Consider the following 12536-nt stretch of genomic DNA (forward strand, 5'->3'; position numbering starts at 1 on the left):
AGTTTTGTGAGATGACTTGTGACAAATTTTGAAGCGTAGATGTGAAAAATGTTGTAGTATTTCAAAATCATAACGTGTCGTTGTGGTGAGCTATGCGTATCAGTTAGAATTGATAATATACATATTCTTCAAGATCTATAATTACGGACAACTCGCTGTCATGTACATTTTAATTGTGTATCATTCGCTTGAAAATACAGTTACGACAGGTCGAAAAACCAGCCTTAACTGAGTGATATTTATAAACTGTTCAGTTCAGTGTATTCATCCTTATTACTATTGCTCGAGTAACTAGTGCACAAGTTGATTTAAAGGAAAAGACTCCTGGAGTCCCGAAAAAAATGGCAGCTACTCAGGACTTGAACGAGAGCCTCCCACTTGATGCTGAGAGTATGCCTGAATGTTGGGATAAAGATGATAGGATGAATTCCCTTTTTGCCCAATTTCGAAATCGCTCTGTCAATCCACAGGACTGGGATTCAAAGTATAGATTTTGGCGAGGAATGATATCTGATTGGACTGAACATAAAATGCGCTGCAGCTTCTCTCTCGCTGATTTAAACAAGGCTTTCAAACGTAATGGTAGAACCCCGGCATGCTTGTCTGTAGTACTTCAAGAACTGCATCGGTAATGGAATTTAATGAACATTCTGCTCATGTTGTCTTATTGTTTAGTTATAATTAATAAAAACGAATCAATTTAATTTTCCCACCATCATTGTTCTATTTTTTTTTGCAGCAATCATGAAATCGTTCCACTTACAGAATTTGTCCGAGAGTCCCCAAGCTCGTGGAGTGGATGGGCAGTCGATACTTTAATGAAACGACCAATAGTTTGGTCATTTTCGGTGTTAAAGAACGCAATGATTGAGCCAGTGGTCGATGCAGATACAAAATATGTTCAGTTAGGCACTGTCAAAAAACTGGGTGAAATCATATTGTCAACAATTGATAACAGTAATGAGAATGCTCTCATATCATTATCAGAAGTAGCTAAGAATTGTGTAGGAAAAACTAGAGGCAAGCCTATATCGAATGATGATATAAAATTGGCTTTGACATGGCTTCGACTTGAGAGAAAAGCTGCATTTCGAGTCAACCCTGTTTGCGACAGCAGCGAGATGTTGGTCAAGTTATCTACCAGTAAAGTCAAAGAAGTAACAGAGGTTGAGGAGAGTTTGTACAAGTTAGAAAAGCAAGAAGAACTACTGACCAAGAATTTAGAGATGTTGGAGATGGAGAAAGAGGCTGTTGTAAAGAATGCTAAGGCCTATCTAAAAAATGGAATGAGGCAGGTTGCTAAAAGCTCCCTCAGGAAAAAAAAGGATATTGAGAAAAGTATAGAGAAACGAGCTGCAGCTCTACAAAATATCCAAATCATCATTGCTAGAGTTCGGGATGCGCATTCGGATTCGGAGGTAGGAGAATATTAATCTTGTGAATTTTTCGGCAAATTTTTTACTTTTTGATCAGATTCACTAATATTCTTACTATTCAACAGGTACTTACATCTTACAAAGCTGGAGCTGCTGCTTTAAAGAAGAAGTTAGATACTGATGGCCTGACCGAAGACAATGTTGCTGAAACTATGGAAGATCTCTCAGAGGTAATATTCCGCACAGTAATTTTCTCGCAGAAATAGAAAATAAAAACAGTTGGAAAAAATATATTCAACCATTGATAATCAAATTTGGTTTTCAGGCTCTGGAAGAGTTTAGCGAAATACAGTCAGCTCTGTCAAGATCAGTTGATGTGTATGATCCCGACTTGGAGGATGAGCTGGCCGAGCTACTGCTAGAATCACCTGAACTTGACGAATCTGTTAACAATTCTCAAAGCACTCCGATTAAACTCAAAAACCATCCCAACCATTATAAGATTGACGAATTGCCCGATATAGCAAAAGAATCATCATCTCTACATCTGAAAGGTAAATATTCATAGTTCGTTCATTTGTTTGGTTGGAAAAAAATAAAATTGTTTACCGGTAACTTTTTTTCTGACCTCGGGCTAATTATAGAAATTTTCGATTTTATTTCAGAGTTGCCGTCTCCTCCCAAATACTCACCCTCAGTTAATTCTCCAGTTCCTTCCCAGGGAGAATAAGTTAGTGAGTAATATATCAATTGTATTTAATTTTATTTGTTGAAACTTTTTTCTTCGTTTATTCATCATTATTGTAAAATTGTTACGTCGTTCACAATCTATTTTATGGCTATATGTTTGACAGCTAGTTGTTATTGAAAGTTTTGTCTTCGAGTATATACATATACACATTTCTATAATTTTTTTTTCTAATTTTTGTTTGTATCCATTACAAACGAAAATCAAACGACCCATAACTTCCGCTCTTTTCCTTCATACATTGCATTTGTAATCGGCTCTGCAAAACATATCCGGCTTACATGCTATAAAACCTTGCCTCCCAATCATTGCGTATATGCATGACTTCTGCAATGAATCGGAGATTATGGTATGTAAAGCTGGTATCAACAATAAGATGTCGGTAAAATGAAAACTATCACTAATTAGAAAGGTGCCTGACTGACGACATAGTAGTGTCGCAGGATGGATAATACTGGTATTGTTCTAATTGAAACATGACATCCTGAATCCACGACATATAAGTGGATACTTTTGTGTACAGCGAAAACGAAAATCTGTCGCATATTCTCTCGCCCGAGTTGGCGTCGGTACCAAGTGCCAAGCTGACTATCCCCATCACATACCACTGATCTCCTTTCTTGAAAACCAGCCCTCCTCCGCTGTCACCGGGGCAGACGGCCGATCCTGAAATTCATACATGATCATTAATCAGCGGTGAACTCACCGGGAGCAAATTTTCTATGCGAAAGTAAAAAGAAAAATAATCTAACTTACCATTATTGAAACCAGCGCAAAATTTGTCGTTACTTATAAAAATTTCGTTTCCGTTTGCTAAATTTGAACTCCTACACTCGCTGTATGAGATATACGGCAGATTCAATGTCTGCAAAATCGCGCTAGATGAGCCTGTAACTGTACTCCCAAAACCTGCTACTTTTCCAAAAGCACCAGGTTCAAGGACTTGCTCACTCATACCCGAAACATCTAGACAGGCGGGGAGGAGGAAACTGGAGAATTCAAAAGGCTGTTTCAATTCCAGTAGTGCAATATCCGATGCGTAGTTGCCAGTGAACCCGTAGTAGTTGCAATTGGTGTAGACATTTTTCACCTGAAAATGGTATTGAAACAAACGTCAGGCTGGCTTGATTTCCGAACAAGAGCTGCTAGCAGAATACATAAGTCGGAAAAACAAACCTCGCCCTTCCTGACGACCTGCGGATCATGCAACGGGGAATCGTAATCACGGAAAACGTTTCCTGTAATTACGAAAAGTTTTTCGGGGTCCTCCGTACTCCTGGTATTCTCGTTGTAGACGCAATGGGCAGCGGTCAATATAAGTTTAGTTTGAATTACGGTAGCACCGCATTTGAACACTTTTGTCGATTCGTTTTCCATGTAAAGAGTCGCATGCCAGGGGAAGTCCCCAAGCTTAGCCAACATTCCATTCGCAACCAAAGGTGTTTGATGGGTTCTCGATACTCCGCAAACTGAAATAGAAATTCAGCTATTTAAGCAATTTGAAGATCATTTTCTGCAACTTATTTCCCTGACGATTTAGCCCACGAAGACGATCTTAATCGGTCAAAAGCAGCTGATAAAAAGGAAAGAGGTATATCGGAAAAATCTAATACGCTGATTTCAACACATTTTTTATTGCCATGAATCCTTACGGATTTTCATTATCCTGCGAATTATCTTCCATCACCTCTGACCGCGTATAGCTACCGAACAATTTTTCTAGGACCAAACCCAAGTCTCCCTTTCCTCATTCTCTGTTTTGGGACGGGGAGAGCTGAGTTTGACATCGATGTCGGATTCTAGTTCGGTGTTAGTACGTTCCCCTGTATAAATGACGACCGTGTCGTTAGTAACATCCACCAGATTAATGTTGGTCGCGTTTTCCGCTACATTGGCATGAACTTTTATCACATCCCCCTTGATTTCAACATAAACCGTAAGCGGACCTGGTATGCATTTGATGGGATCTGGTTCCCAGTTTCCGGTTGCATTGCACTCCACGATCTCCCTGTGAGTCGCCATCAATGTCGTATCTTTGCTGTACCCGACCCGGCAAGAAACTTGCGCTCTCGTTTTTGGAAGCACTGGAGAATCGCAGCTCACGTACTCCCCAAATAGTCTACAGTCGGATGTCGTCGACGCGGAGTTCAGACCAGGGCATTTTACCTCTGAAAATACAATTTCCTCGTTAGCCTTTCGATGGCAATTCGCTTGCGAAACGTCGACGATTAGGCACTTATTATTTTTGCTTACCTACGCAGATGGGAATGGGTGACCAGTAACCCGTGACTCCGCAGTAAACGTTGGTGGTTCCTCTGATTTTGTACCCCTCGGAACATGTGTAGACAAGTTGACTTCCGGGTTCGAGTTCAACACCCTGAGCAATATCGCATTCAACACCGTTCGAGCAGAGTTCACGATGTAGCTTCCATTGGCCGTTGGTCGGTTGCGGTGGTACCAAGCAGCGTGGAGCTTTTGGATTCGGAAGATCTGGTATCCGTGGTGGAGGCGTCGCGGTTGGAGTGGGTGCGATAGGATCCGGTGCTGGACGACCGCAAAGGAATAAATCTTCGTCGGAACCATCGGCACAATTACTGAACCCATCGCACACCAATTTTTGATCGATACAGGCACCGTAATTACACCGGAATACGAATGGTGGGCACCTGTATTGTATGGGATAAAGTATGTCACACAAAATTCCAGGAAAATTGACGCAGCCCCTTGCGGCTTTGGGTAACTCTCAGTGTCGATCAACTCCGTACAAAGATTTATTTCAAAAGGATCCCCACTGTTACTCACGACGGAATATCCCGTCTCAAATGTTCGTTACCCCGAAGGCTGACATGCTTAGATTTATATTCTATATTTTCAAATACTTACGAAATGGATCCACAACTGTCGAATGTTTCGTCTGATCCATCCGCGCAGTTAATCACGCCATCGCATAGAGATGTTGCGTTTATACACTGCCCATTTTTGCACCGGGTGTCGTCGGGACCACAAGTGGTAAACTCGAGATTAGCGGCGGCGGAGATACCTGGACATCTTGCGAGGGCTTCGTCGCTGTTGTCCAGGCAATCTTTGATCCCGTTGCAAGCTGCATCTCCGTTCACACAAGCCCCATAATTGCAACGAAATACGTAATCGGGACAAGTCAACTCTGGCTTTGTACATTCGAATTGAGTTTCGTCGCTCTGATCCGAGCAATCGGCTCTTCCATCGCACAACAATTCGCTCGCGATGCACTCCCTATTTCGACACGTGAATTGGTTCTCACTGAAACGAATTTTAGTTATTTTTTTCACTTTCTTCAATTCATTAAATAAAGTCCCCGGTATGCTACTCACCCGCAATTGGACGAACTCCAGGCGTTGATGTCATTTATTTTTGAATCTACAGAGACTTCCTCGGCGAATCCGAATGCCAAAAAGAGTACTGTTCATGATTTGAAGAGAAAATAATTTGTAGGGATAATTAATTTGCTGCGAAATTCACGTTAAACTTATTGAGAAAAAAGTAATTATTGGATTACCGGTCATATCTATACATTATGCTTCTCATCAGCGAGAGAATGACATCGCATACACAAAATCACATGTTTAATGAGAAACACTGTCGCTATCGTTATGCGGTATATCCGTCGAAACATAATTGACAATCAGAATGAAGACCACTTGCCGAAGAACGGAGAATTTCCGTACGTCATCGATACGTGATCATTGATAAAATAATTCGGAAACCGAGTACGTGACCTAACTCGAAAATCATTTCATATATTCTTTCGAATGACCCGGTCTTTCCAGCAAATTTTTTATTCCACAAAAAGAACACATATTTCCATTAGATAATCAACATTATCGGAATCCTCATTTAAATGAAGTTCAATTGAACGAATCCCGTTACTCGATACAGCATCGATCTACAATAGGAATTATCCTATCGAGAGCTCGTTATAGGTATACCTAAACGTACCATCACTCACCGCATATAAATATCGGAGTCGTAGTAGATTTAATTCCGGGATACGCCATCGCTGAAGCAGCTTACAACTAGTCGTAATTATCGACAGTTCCACGGTTCAATAGTTACAGTACAAATGTCGTAATAACGTATTTTCAAAACAACAACTCTCCTCTGGCTCTTCGCGAGTTGACCAGCCGAACACAGCGGTCAACGAAAGACTGGAGAGTGCCATAAGAAACTGTGGAGGTAAAATCTCTTATAGGATATGTCAGAAGATATGAACGATAAAACCCGTCAAACCTTGCGCACGTATAGCATCACGCGATCTTAATTCATCGATGTTGTAGCCGGAATTTTAACGTTGTAAAGAAGGAACTCACCCAGTCATCTTTGGAAAAGTAAAAGCCAGCGGAATTTCATATCCCCACCCAGGGTAGCGATAAGAGGACTTGAATTTTGTTGTAAATTGTTTTGTGCCATCCGTAAAGTAAGACCGGGGATTCACGGTCGGTTTAACGCAAGGAGAGATCTGTTGATACGAAAGACGATTGGAAGGATTGTAGTTGAATCGATGATGTTTATTCGTCATACATTTATTGTCAAATTTATAGTTTTATTTTTGTAATTTCTACGAGGTTTAAAATTAACAAATAGGACCCTATTTGTACTTGACTTCGTGTGAAATACGAAAGTCAGAGGATCTAACAATAAGTAGACTTCCCATATTTAGTTGCAGGATTCCCATTGAAGGATTAAGCATAAAATTTACCGCATTTCTCGTACAACGCACTGACAATGAGTGTCTTAATTCCCGTAATTTAGTATATCGCAGCACTGCCGCCAAATTTTTTTAAATGACCTTATTAGTTAGGGTAAAATCAGAGCCTATTTATCACGCGGAATTATTATCCAACAAATGTGAGACACAACAATAATTCTATGACACATTACACGACGTTACTGCAGGCTGGGTAGGACCGATGTCGCTCTAATTGGAACATGACGTCCTGGATCCATGCCATGTAAGTCGAAACTTTTGTGTAAAGCGAATAGGCAAATCTGTCGCATGTTCTCTCCCCGTTCGTCGTGTTCACACCCAGTCCCACGCTGACTATTCCCATTACGTACCAAAGTTCCCCTTTTTTGAAAACCAATCCACCGCCACTGTCCCCTTCGCAAACGGCAGATCCTGAAATTTGTAAATACAAATTAAAAGAGTCCATTACTTCCCCGTTCAGGAGTGATCACCCTTGAATTACGTGTATAACGTACCGTTGCTGTAACCTGCGCAAAATTTGTCGTTACTTATGTAAACTTCGTTCCCCGCTGCGGTGTTTGCACTCTTGCATTGGCTGAACGATATGTAGGGTAGAGTCAGGGTCTGCAGGACCGCGCTCGAAGGACCTCCGGCTGTTCTTCCGAATCCTGCGACTTTTCCAATAGCACCTGGCTCTAGGACCTGCTCGCTAAAACCCGAAACGTCCAAACAAGCGGGTCGAAGAATGCTAGATAATTCGAGAGGCTCTGCCAATTCCAGTAATGCGATGTCCGATGCGTAGTTTCCGGTCAACCCGTAATATTTACAGTAAGTGTAGACATTTTTTACCTGAAACGGTTGAACAAGTGTGAAAATTGCAAAAATCATCGACGATCAGTCCGAAGAGGAACTGATGGTTGGCGATAAAGTCTGTGATTAGGACCCAACCGCGGCCTTCCTGACAATCTGTGGATTGTGTAACGGAGAATCGTAATCTCGGAAGGTGTTTCCCGTAGCCACAAATAGGTTTGCCGGCTTTTCATTGGTCCTTGTGTTCTCGTTATAGACACAATGGGCAGCAGTTAGTATTAGATTAGTTTGAATCACGGTTCCACCGCATTGGAATTCCTTCTTCGGTCCCCGCCCTGTATTTCGCTGGACGTAAAGCGTCGCGTGCCACGGGAAATCCCCGACGTTGGCCGTCATTCCATTGTAAACTAGTGTTGTCTGATGTGATATCGGTACTCCGCAAACTGAAAGCAGAGTAAAATTGATCAAACGGTATTCGTGGACTGATCATTTTCTTATCAAAAATTACATGAATTACATGACTAGAAAATAGTTCCAGATCAGTACATAACGGCATTTCATAAAATTCCGTTGAGATAATTCACAGAATGAAAAATTTTCGCTTCAAAATTTATAGTATTAATTTAATAATTGAAAATTCAACTAACTTTTTTTTTTCGGTTTTTTTCTTGCGACGCCTGCTGATGCGGGGGTGAGTTGAGGGGAAAACGGGGGGGGGGGGGGGCGGGGGAGGGCGATGATACGAGGTGGAGGTATCACAAAAATATTTGTTACGCCGCAGTTTTCGTAATATCTTCTTTTATTGGCACCAATCCTTGTGAAAATTCAGTGGATTTCGTATAGCAGCCGTGTTGCGTGTGTATAAGGTACAAAACTATAAAGATCTATACAACAAAATAACTTTGATCTAAGATACCTAATTAAAATAGAGAATCGAAATTTTTAACCGCGGAGTCCCCGACTCCCTTTATAGCTGGACGTCGTGGTCCGTTGTCGTAATTCTAATGATATTGAAACATTCACAATAAAACAATCGTTAATATACAACGATGCATTCACTGACAAATACCATGTGCAAAATAAATTAATCAAGCAATAAATAATACTGAACGATTTTTATATACGAATTTCATGTGAATTATCTCCAACAGACTCGAAGAGAAAGCTACGCTTATCTACAGTTTTTTTCTTTTTTTTTGTTCGTTTTGCCGTCAATACCAAATCTAATACTATCATGGCCCAGCATACGTTAGCTACCAATTCCTAATTTGCTCCTTGTTTCGAAAATTCCTTTGACCGACTCGAGGCACGTCCAATCGTACGTTAATATTTGGTACTATATCGTCATTGCCACGCTGCCCTGTATAAACTATCACCTTATCATGGGTAATATCGACCAGATTAACCCCGGTTGCATTGTCTGCAACTTTAGCTCGCACCCTTATTACACCCCCCTCGATTTCAACGTAAATCGTAAGCGGACCTGCCACACATTTGATAGGATCCGGCTCCCACCTCCCGTTAGCGCTGCACTCCACAACCTCCCTCCGAGTCGTTGATGTCGTATCCTTCCTGTAACCGTTGCGGCAAGATACCTCAGCTCTAGTTTTCGGAAGCACGGGGGAATCGCAGCTCGTGTATTCCCCGAATAACGTGCAGGACGACGTAGTCGACACGGAATTCAAAGGGGGACATCTTATCTCTGAAAAATATGTCATCTCCGAATTCAGTAAAAGTAGCGTGTAGGCTTTGTTCGATCGTACATACAATTAACGAAGCGACAATCGTTGTAACTAATTATTTTCTACTTACCGATGCAGACGGGGATGGGTGACCAGTTTCCTCCTATGCGTCCGCACCAAACGTCGGTGTTTCCTCTGGCCTTGTAACCACGTGCACAAGTGTAAACGAGCGGAGTTCCCGGTTCAAGCTCAACACCCTGAGGAACTTCGCATTCCACGCCGCCTTTGCAAAGCAAGGGATGCAGTTTCCAGTGCCCGTTCGGTGGCTGAGGTGGCACCAGACAACTCGGGGCTCTTGAGATCGGAGGAACCGACGGCGTTGGCGTTGGGGTAGGAGGTGTTGGTCTTGGTCTTGGCGTCGGCCTCGGTGTAGGTCTCGGTCTTTCCGTTACCGGACCTGGACCTGATCTATCGCAAAGCAGAGGATCTTCGTCGGATCCATCGGCGCAATTACTGACCCCGTTACAAGACAGATCGCCATCGATACAGGCGCCGTAGTTACAGCGAAAGACGATTTGACTGCATCTTTAAATTGAGATACGAAGAAAATTGATCGTTAGAAATTTGTCTTTAAGTTCGTGTTTTCATTCTCTGGGTAACGAGAATTATTGCAATTTTCGTACGCTACTAGATCAAGTACAAAAATACGGTGGACGCACATCGACCTCGAACGGTTGAAAAAAAATCAAGGTGGACAAGACCGATTCATGGTGATCAAGTACATTGTAAGGTATCGGTATAACTTCCGCAAAACTATAATCATTGATCGTGTTAATGCTTACGGAAATGATCCACAACTATCGAACGTTTCGTCTGATCCGTCCGCGCAGTCGATCGCGCCGTCGCATAGAGATGTTGCGTTTATGCACTGCCCATTTTTGCACCGGGAGTCGTCGGGACCACAAATGTTAAATTCGACATCGGCGGCGGAGATACCCGGACATCTCGCGAGGGTTTCGTCGCTGTTGTCCAGGCAATCTTTGATCCCGTTGCAGGTCGCATCTCCGTTCACGCAGGCACCATAATTGCAACGAAATGCGTAATCGGGACAAGTCAACTCCGGCTTTGTACATTCGAATTGAGTTTCGTCGCTCTGATCCGAACAGTCGGCCCTTCCATCGCACAACAATTCGCTCGGGATGCAGTCACCGTTTTGACACGTGAACTGATTCTCACTGGACAGAATTTTAGAAGTATCGTCAGTTAGATTCCTCAGAGGCATAATTGATGTATAATACATACGATACGCTGAATATCTGAAACTTGGGAGTTACTCACTTGCATGTACTTTTGACTACATCGTTCAATTGGTAGTTAAAAGTTATGTCTTGAGCGTGTCCGTTTGCGAAAAAGACTGCTGTTTGAGATTTTTAAGAAAAATGCATCGTTATAAAAAAATTTTCTAAAACTTCATCGGTTTCGAATTGACAAAATATAGCTGCAGGTGTTCGTATTTTTACCCTGGAATTTACGAAAATTATATTTCCGACTCCTCGCAGCGCATTGCTTCGGTCATCCGATTTTTAACTGTAGCCCGCGAGCGATCGAGTCGATCATCATTAACGATAATTCCTCATCAGCTTCGACTGATACTTTCATTTTTGTGAGACGCTTCGCATAGCTGATTATACGCTTGCCCAGACTCGAGTGTTTCGTGAACCCTGAACCCACATCGCGATTAAATTAACGATCGAATACGTGAACTCGAGAATCTGCAAATGTTCACGGTCACTGTGAACTTCTTCTGCGTATAGGTACATGCGTGAACTATAGGAGGATAAATTTAACCAGACGAGTCAACCGGTTCCGCAGGTTTTCACTAAGTTTTTAATCCTCCGAGCAGGCTCGTTATCGTATCCCAGAATAAAGAGCGAATTAAATCAAGTTTTATTGACGAAAAATTGATCAGTATTTTAATCCAGGGGCATTCACGTTAATCGGATTGCGTCCTCCTTCCCATCTGTTGAAAAAAAAAAAACAAATCCGGTAATTTTGCGAACGCGATTAAAAACTATCTTCCGTTTATATTGATCGTTCGATTTGCCATCTTTTGAATAGGGGAATGGGTATTTTTTGTCAGTCCCGGTTATTCCGTGAAATGTTATCGCATTATTCGAAAGGAGCGCGATTGACGCGCTGTTCTTTCCTCGGGTATTTCCCATTCCCCGTGCGAACACTCGAGGACAAACCTTCGCGGGCTTAATATCGCGGTGTAATGTTAATGGAGAACGACGATCTCAACATTCGCGATAACCTTTTGCCAATGATAAATATGATTAATTTAATAACAGATAATTATTGGACGTTACGAAGGTGGTATAATCATTACGGAATTGATTGTGAGACAAACACACAATTTTTTAATGAGAAAACAACGAAGCTGATTACTATTTTCATCGTCATGTTCGTTCGGTTGAGGTAATCGCATGAATGTTCATTCGAGTTTCGGAAATCGGAAATATGAATATTTCTATAATTGGTTTGACTATCTTCGGATCAAAAAACGTGTATAGGGATATACGAACAAACTACAGCACTGCCTTTAATATCTGACATCATTTTAACATCTTCGTTATCACTCACCACAAAAATACGTGAAAATTACGGCACATTTATCAGCGAATAATGCTGTCATTCTAGCTGACAATTTGTTGTATGATAAACAGTATCACTTTGCGGTTCACCAATGCCAGTAACTGTATTCCAATGGCGAATGTCAAAACAAACAACTTTTGCGCTTCGCACGTTTGACCAACCGACCACAGCGGTCAACGTAGACTGAGGACAAGATTACCGCTGACGATGAGTGGAAGGAAAAGTCAGTCGGAATATCTGCAGAGAAGAATGATGGAAAAAATGCCTACACAAAACAAGTAATAAAATATCAAACAGTCCAAACAACTCTCTGCACACTAACTTGAGCTGACTTAATTATGAACGTGTAATACACCACGTTATGAATTATATGGATATATAATATCACTGTGCGAACGGTGAAAGTCTTCGACAAAAATCTGTTGAGAACTGGAAGATCCACATTGCTTTGCGTGTGTATTATATGTCCTATAGTTTACGCACAAGGGAATCCCGAAAGAGCGAAATCGACATTCTACATCGACGTTCTATATGCTAAAATT

General features: G+C 41.7%; 3 protein-coding genes across 6 annotated transcripts; 1 reads left to right on the forward strand and 2 right to left on the reverse strand.

The window, feature by feature from the left end:
- Positions 1 to 13: 13 nt before the first annotated feature.
- LOC105688381 (charged multivesicular body protein 7) lies at positions 14 to 9616 on the forward strand. 2 transcript variants are annotated; one of them, XM_012404635.3, is made up of 6 exons: positions 14 to 628; positions 740 to 1418; positions 1502 to 1606; positions 1702 to 1930; positions 2042 to 2110; positions 9478 to 9616. In XM_012404635.3, the coding sequence occupies exons 1-5, from the start codon at positions 342 to 344 to the stop codon at positions 2104 to 2106; spliced, it is 1365 nt and encodes a 454-aa protein (XP_012260058.1). In that variant the 5' UTR covers positions 14 to 341; the 3' UTR covers positions 2107 to 2110; positions 9478 to 9616. The 2 variants fall into 2 exon arrangements, with proteins under 2 accessions (XP_012260058.1, XP_048510947.1); XM_048654990.1 differs by lacking the exon at positions 9478 to 9616 and having other exon boundaries at positions 16 to 628; positions 2042 to 2285.
- Positions 2123 to 6328, reverse strand: LOC125500793 (modular serine protease-like). Of its 2 annotated transcripts, none has more exons than XM_048654943.1 (8): positions 6110 to 6328; positions 5475 to 5562; positions 5008 to 5403; positions 4378 to 4790; positions 4071 to 4292; positions 3301 to 3593; positions 2881 to 3214; positions 2123 to 2790 (listed from the first exon to the last, which is right to left on the reverse strand). In XM_048654943.1, the coding sequence occupies exons 1-8, from the start codon at positions 6156 to 6158 to the stop codon at positions 2525 to 2527; spliced, it is 2061 nt and encodes a 686-aa protein (XP_048510900.1). In that variant the 5' UTR covers positions 6159 to 6328; the 3' UTR covers positions 2123 to 2524. The 2 variants fall into 2 exon arrangements, with proteins under 2 accessions (XP_048510900.1, XP_048510907.1); XM_048654950.1 differs by lacking the exon at positions 6110 to 6328 and adding an exon at positions 5660 to 6043.
- LOC105687935 (modular serine protease-like) lies at positions 6648 to 12122 on the reverse strand. Of its 2 annotated transcripts, none has more exons than XM_020853583.2 (8): positions 11983 to 12122; positions 10678 to 10756; positions 10182 to 10574; positions 9470 to 9924; positions 9141 to 9359; positions 7796 to 8100; positions 7363 to 7696; positions 6648 to 7279 (listed from the first exon to the last, which is right to left on the reverse strand). In XM_020853583.2, exons 1-8 carry the CDS (start codon positions 12032 to 12034, stop codon positions 7038 to 7040), a joined length of 2079 nt encoding a protein of 692 aa, XP_020709242.2. In that variant the 5' UTR covers positions 12035 to 12122; the 3' UTR covers positions 6648 to 7037. The 2 variants fall into 2 exon arrangements, with proteins under 2 accessions (XP_020709242.2, XP_048510896.1); XM_048654939.1 differs by having other exon boundaries at positions 10678 to 10753; positions 11983 to 12121.
- Between the last annotated feature and the right edge of the window lie 414 nt (positions 12123 to 12536).

This window comes from Athalia rosae, chromosome 1, assembly GCF_917208135.1.
Source record: "Athalia rosae chromosome 1, iyAthRosa1.1, whole genome shotgun sequence".
Taxonomy (NCBI): Eukaryota; Metazoa; Arthropoda; class Insecta; order Hymenoptera; family Athaliidae; genus Athalia; species Athalia rosae.

What these genes read in the sequence shown, in the direction of transcription:
- LOC105688381 (XM_012404635.3), top strand. Translation starts at nt 342, where the DNA reads ATGGCAGCTACTCAGGACTTGAACGAGAGCCTCCCACTTGATGCTGAG. An exon ending in ATGCGCATTCGGATTCGGAG is followed by an intron (nt 1,419 to 1,501) that starts GTAGGAGAATAT and finishes ACTATTCAACAG; the next exon opens with GTACTTACATCTTACAAAGC. An exon ending in CTATGGAAGATCTCTCAGAG is followed by an intron (nt 1,607 to 1,701) that starts GTAATATTCCGC and finishes TTTGGTTTTCAG; the next exon opens with GCTCTGGAAGAGTTTAGCGA.
- LOC125500793 (XM_048654943.1), bottom strand. Translation starts at nt 6,158, where the DNA reads ATGGCGTATCCCGGAATTAAATCTACTACGACTCCGATATTTATATGC. An exon ending in GACTCCGATATTTATATGCG is followed by an intron (nt 5,563 to 6,109) that starts GTGAGTGATGGT and finishes AATCATGAACAG; the next exon opens with TACTCTTTTTGGCATTCGGA. An exon ending in AGGTCGTCAGGAAGGGCGAG is followed by an intron (nt 3,215 to 3,300) that starts GTTTGTTTTTCC and finishes TACCATTTTCAG; the next exon opens with GTGAAAAATGTCTACACCAA.
- LOC105687935 (XM_020853583.2), bottom strand. Translation starts at nt 12,034, where the DNA reads ATGACAGCATTATTCGCTGATAAATGTGCCGTAATTTTCACGTATTTT. An exon ending in TCCTATCAAATGTGTGGCAG is followed by an intron (nt 8,101 to 9,140) that starts GTCCGCTTACGA and finishes CTCTGCTTTCAG; the next exon opens with TTTGCGGAGTACCGATATCA. An exon ending in AGATTGTCAGGAAGGCCGCG is followed by an intron (nt 7,697 to 7,795) that starts GTTGGGTCCTAA and finishes CAACCGTTTCAG; the next exon opens with GTAAAAAATGTCTACACTTA.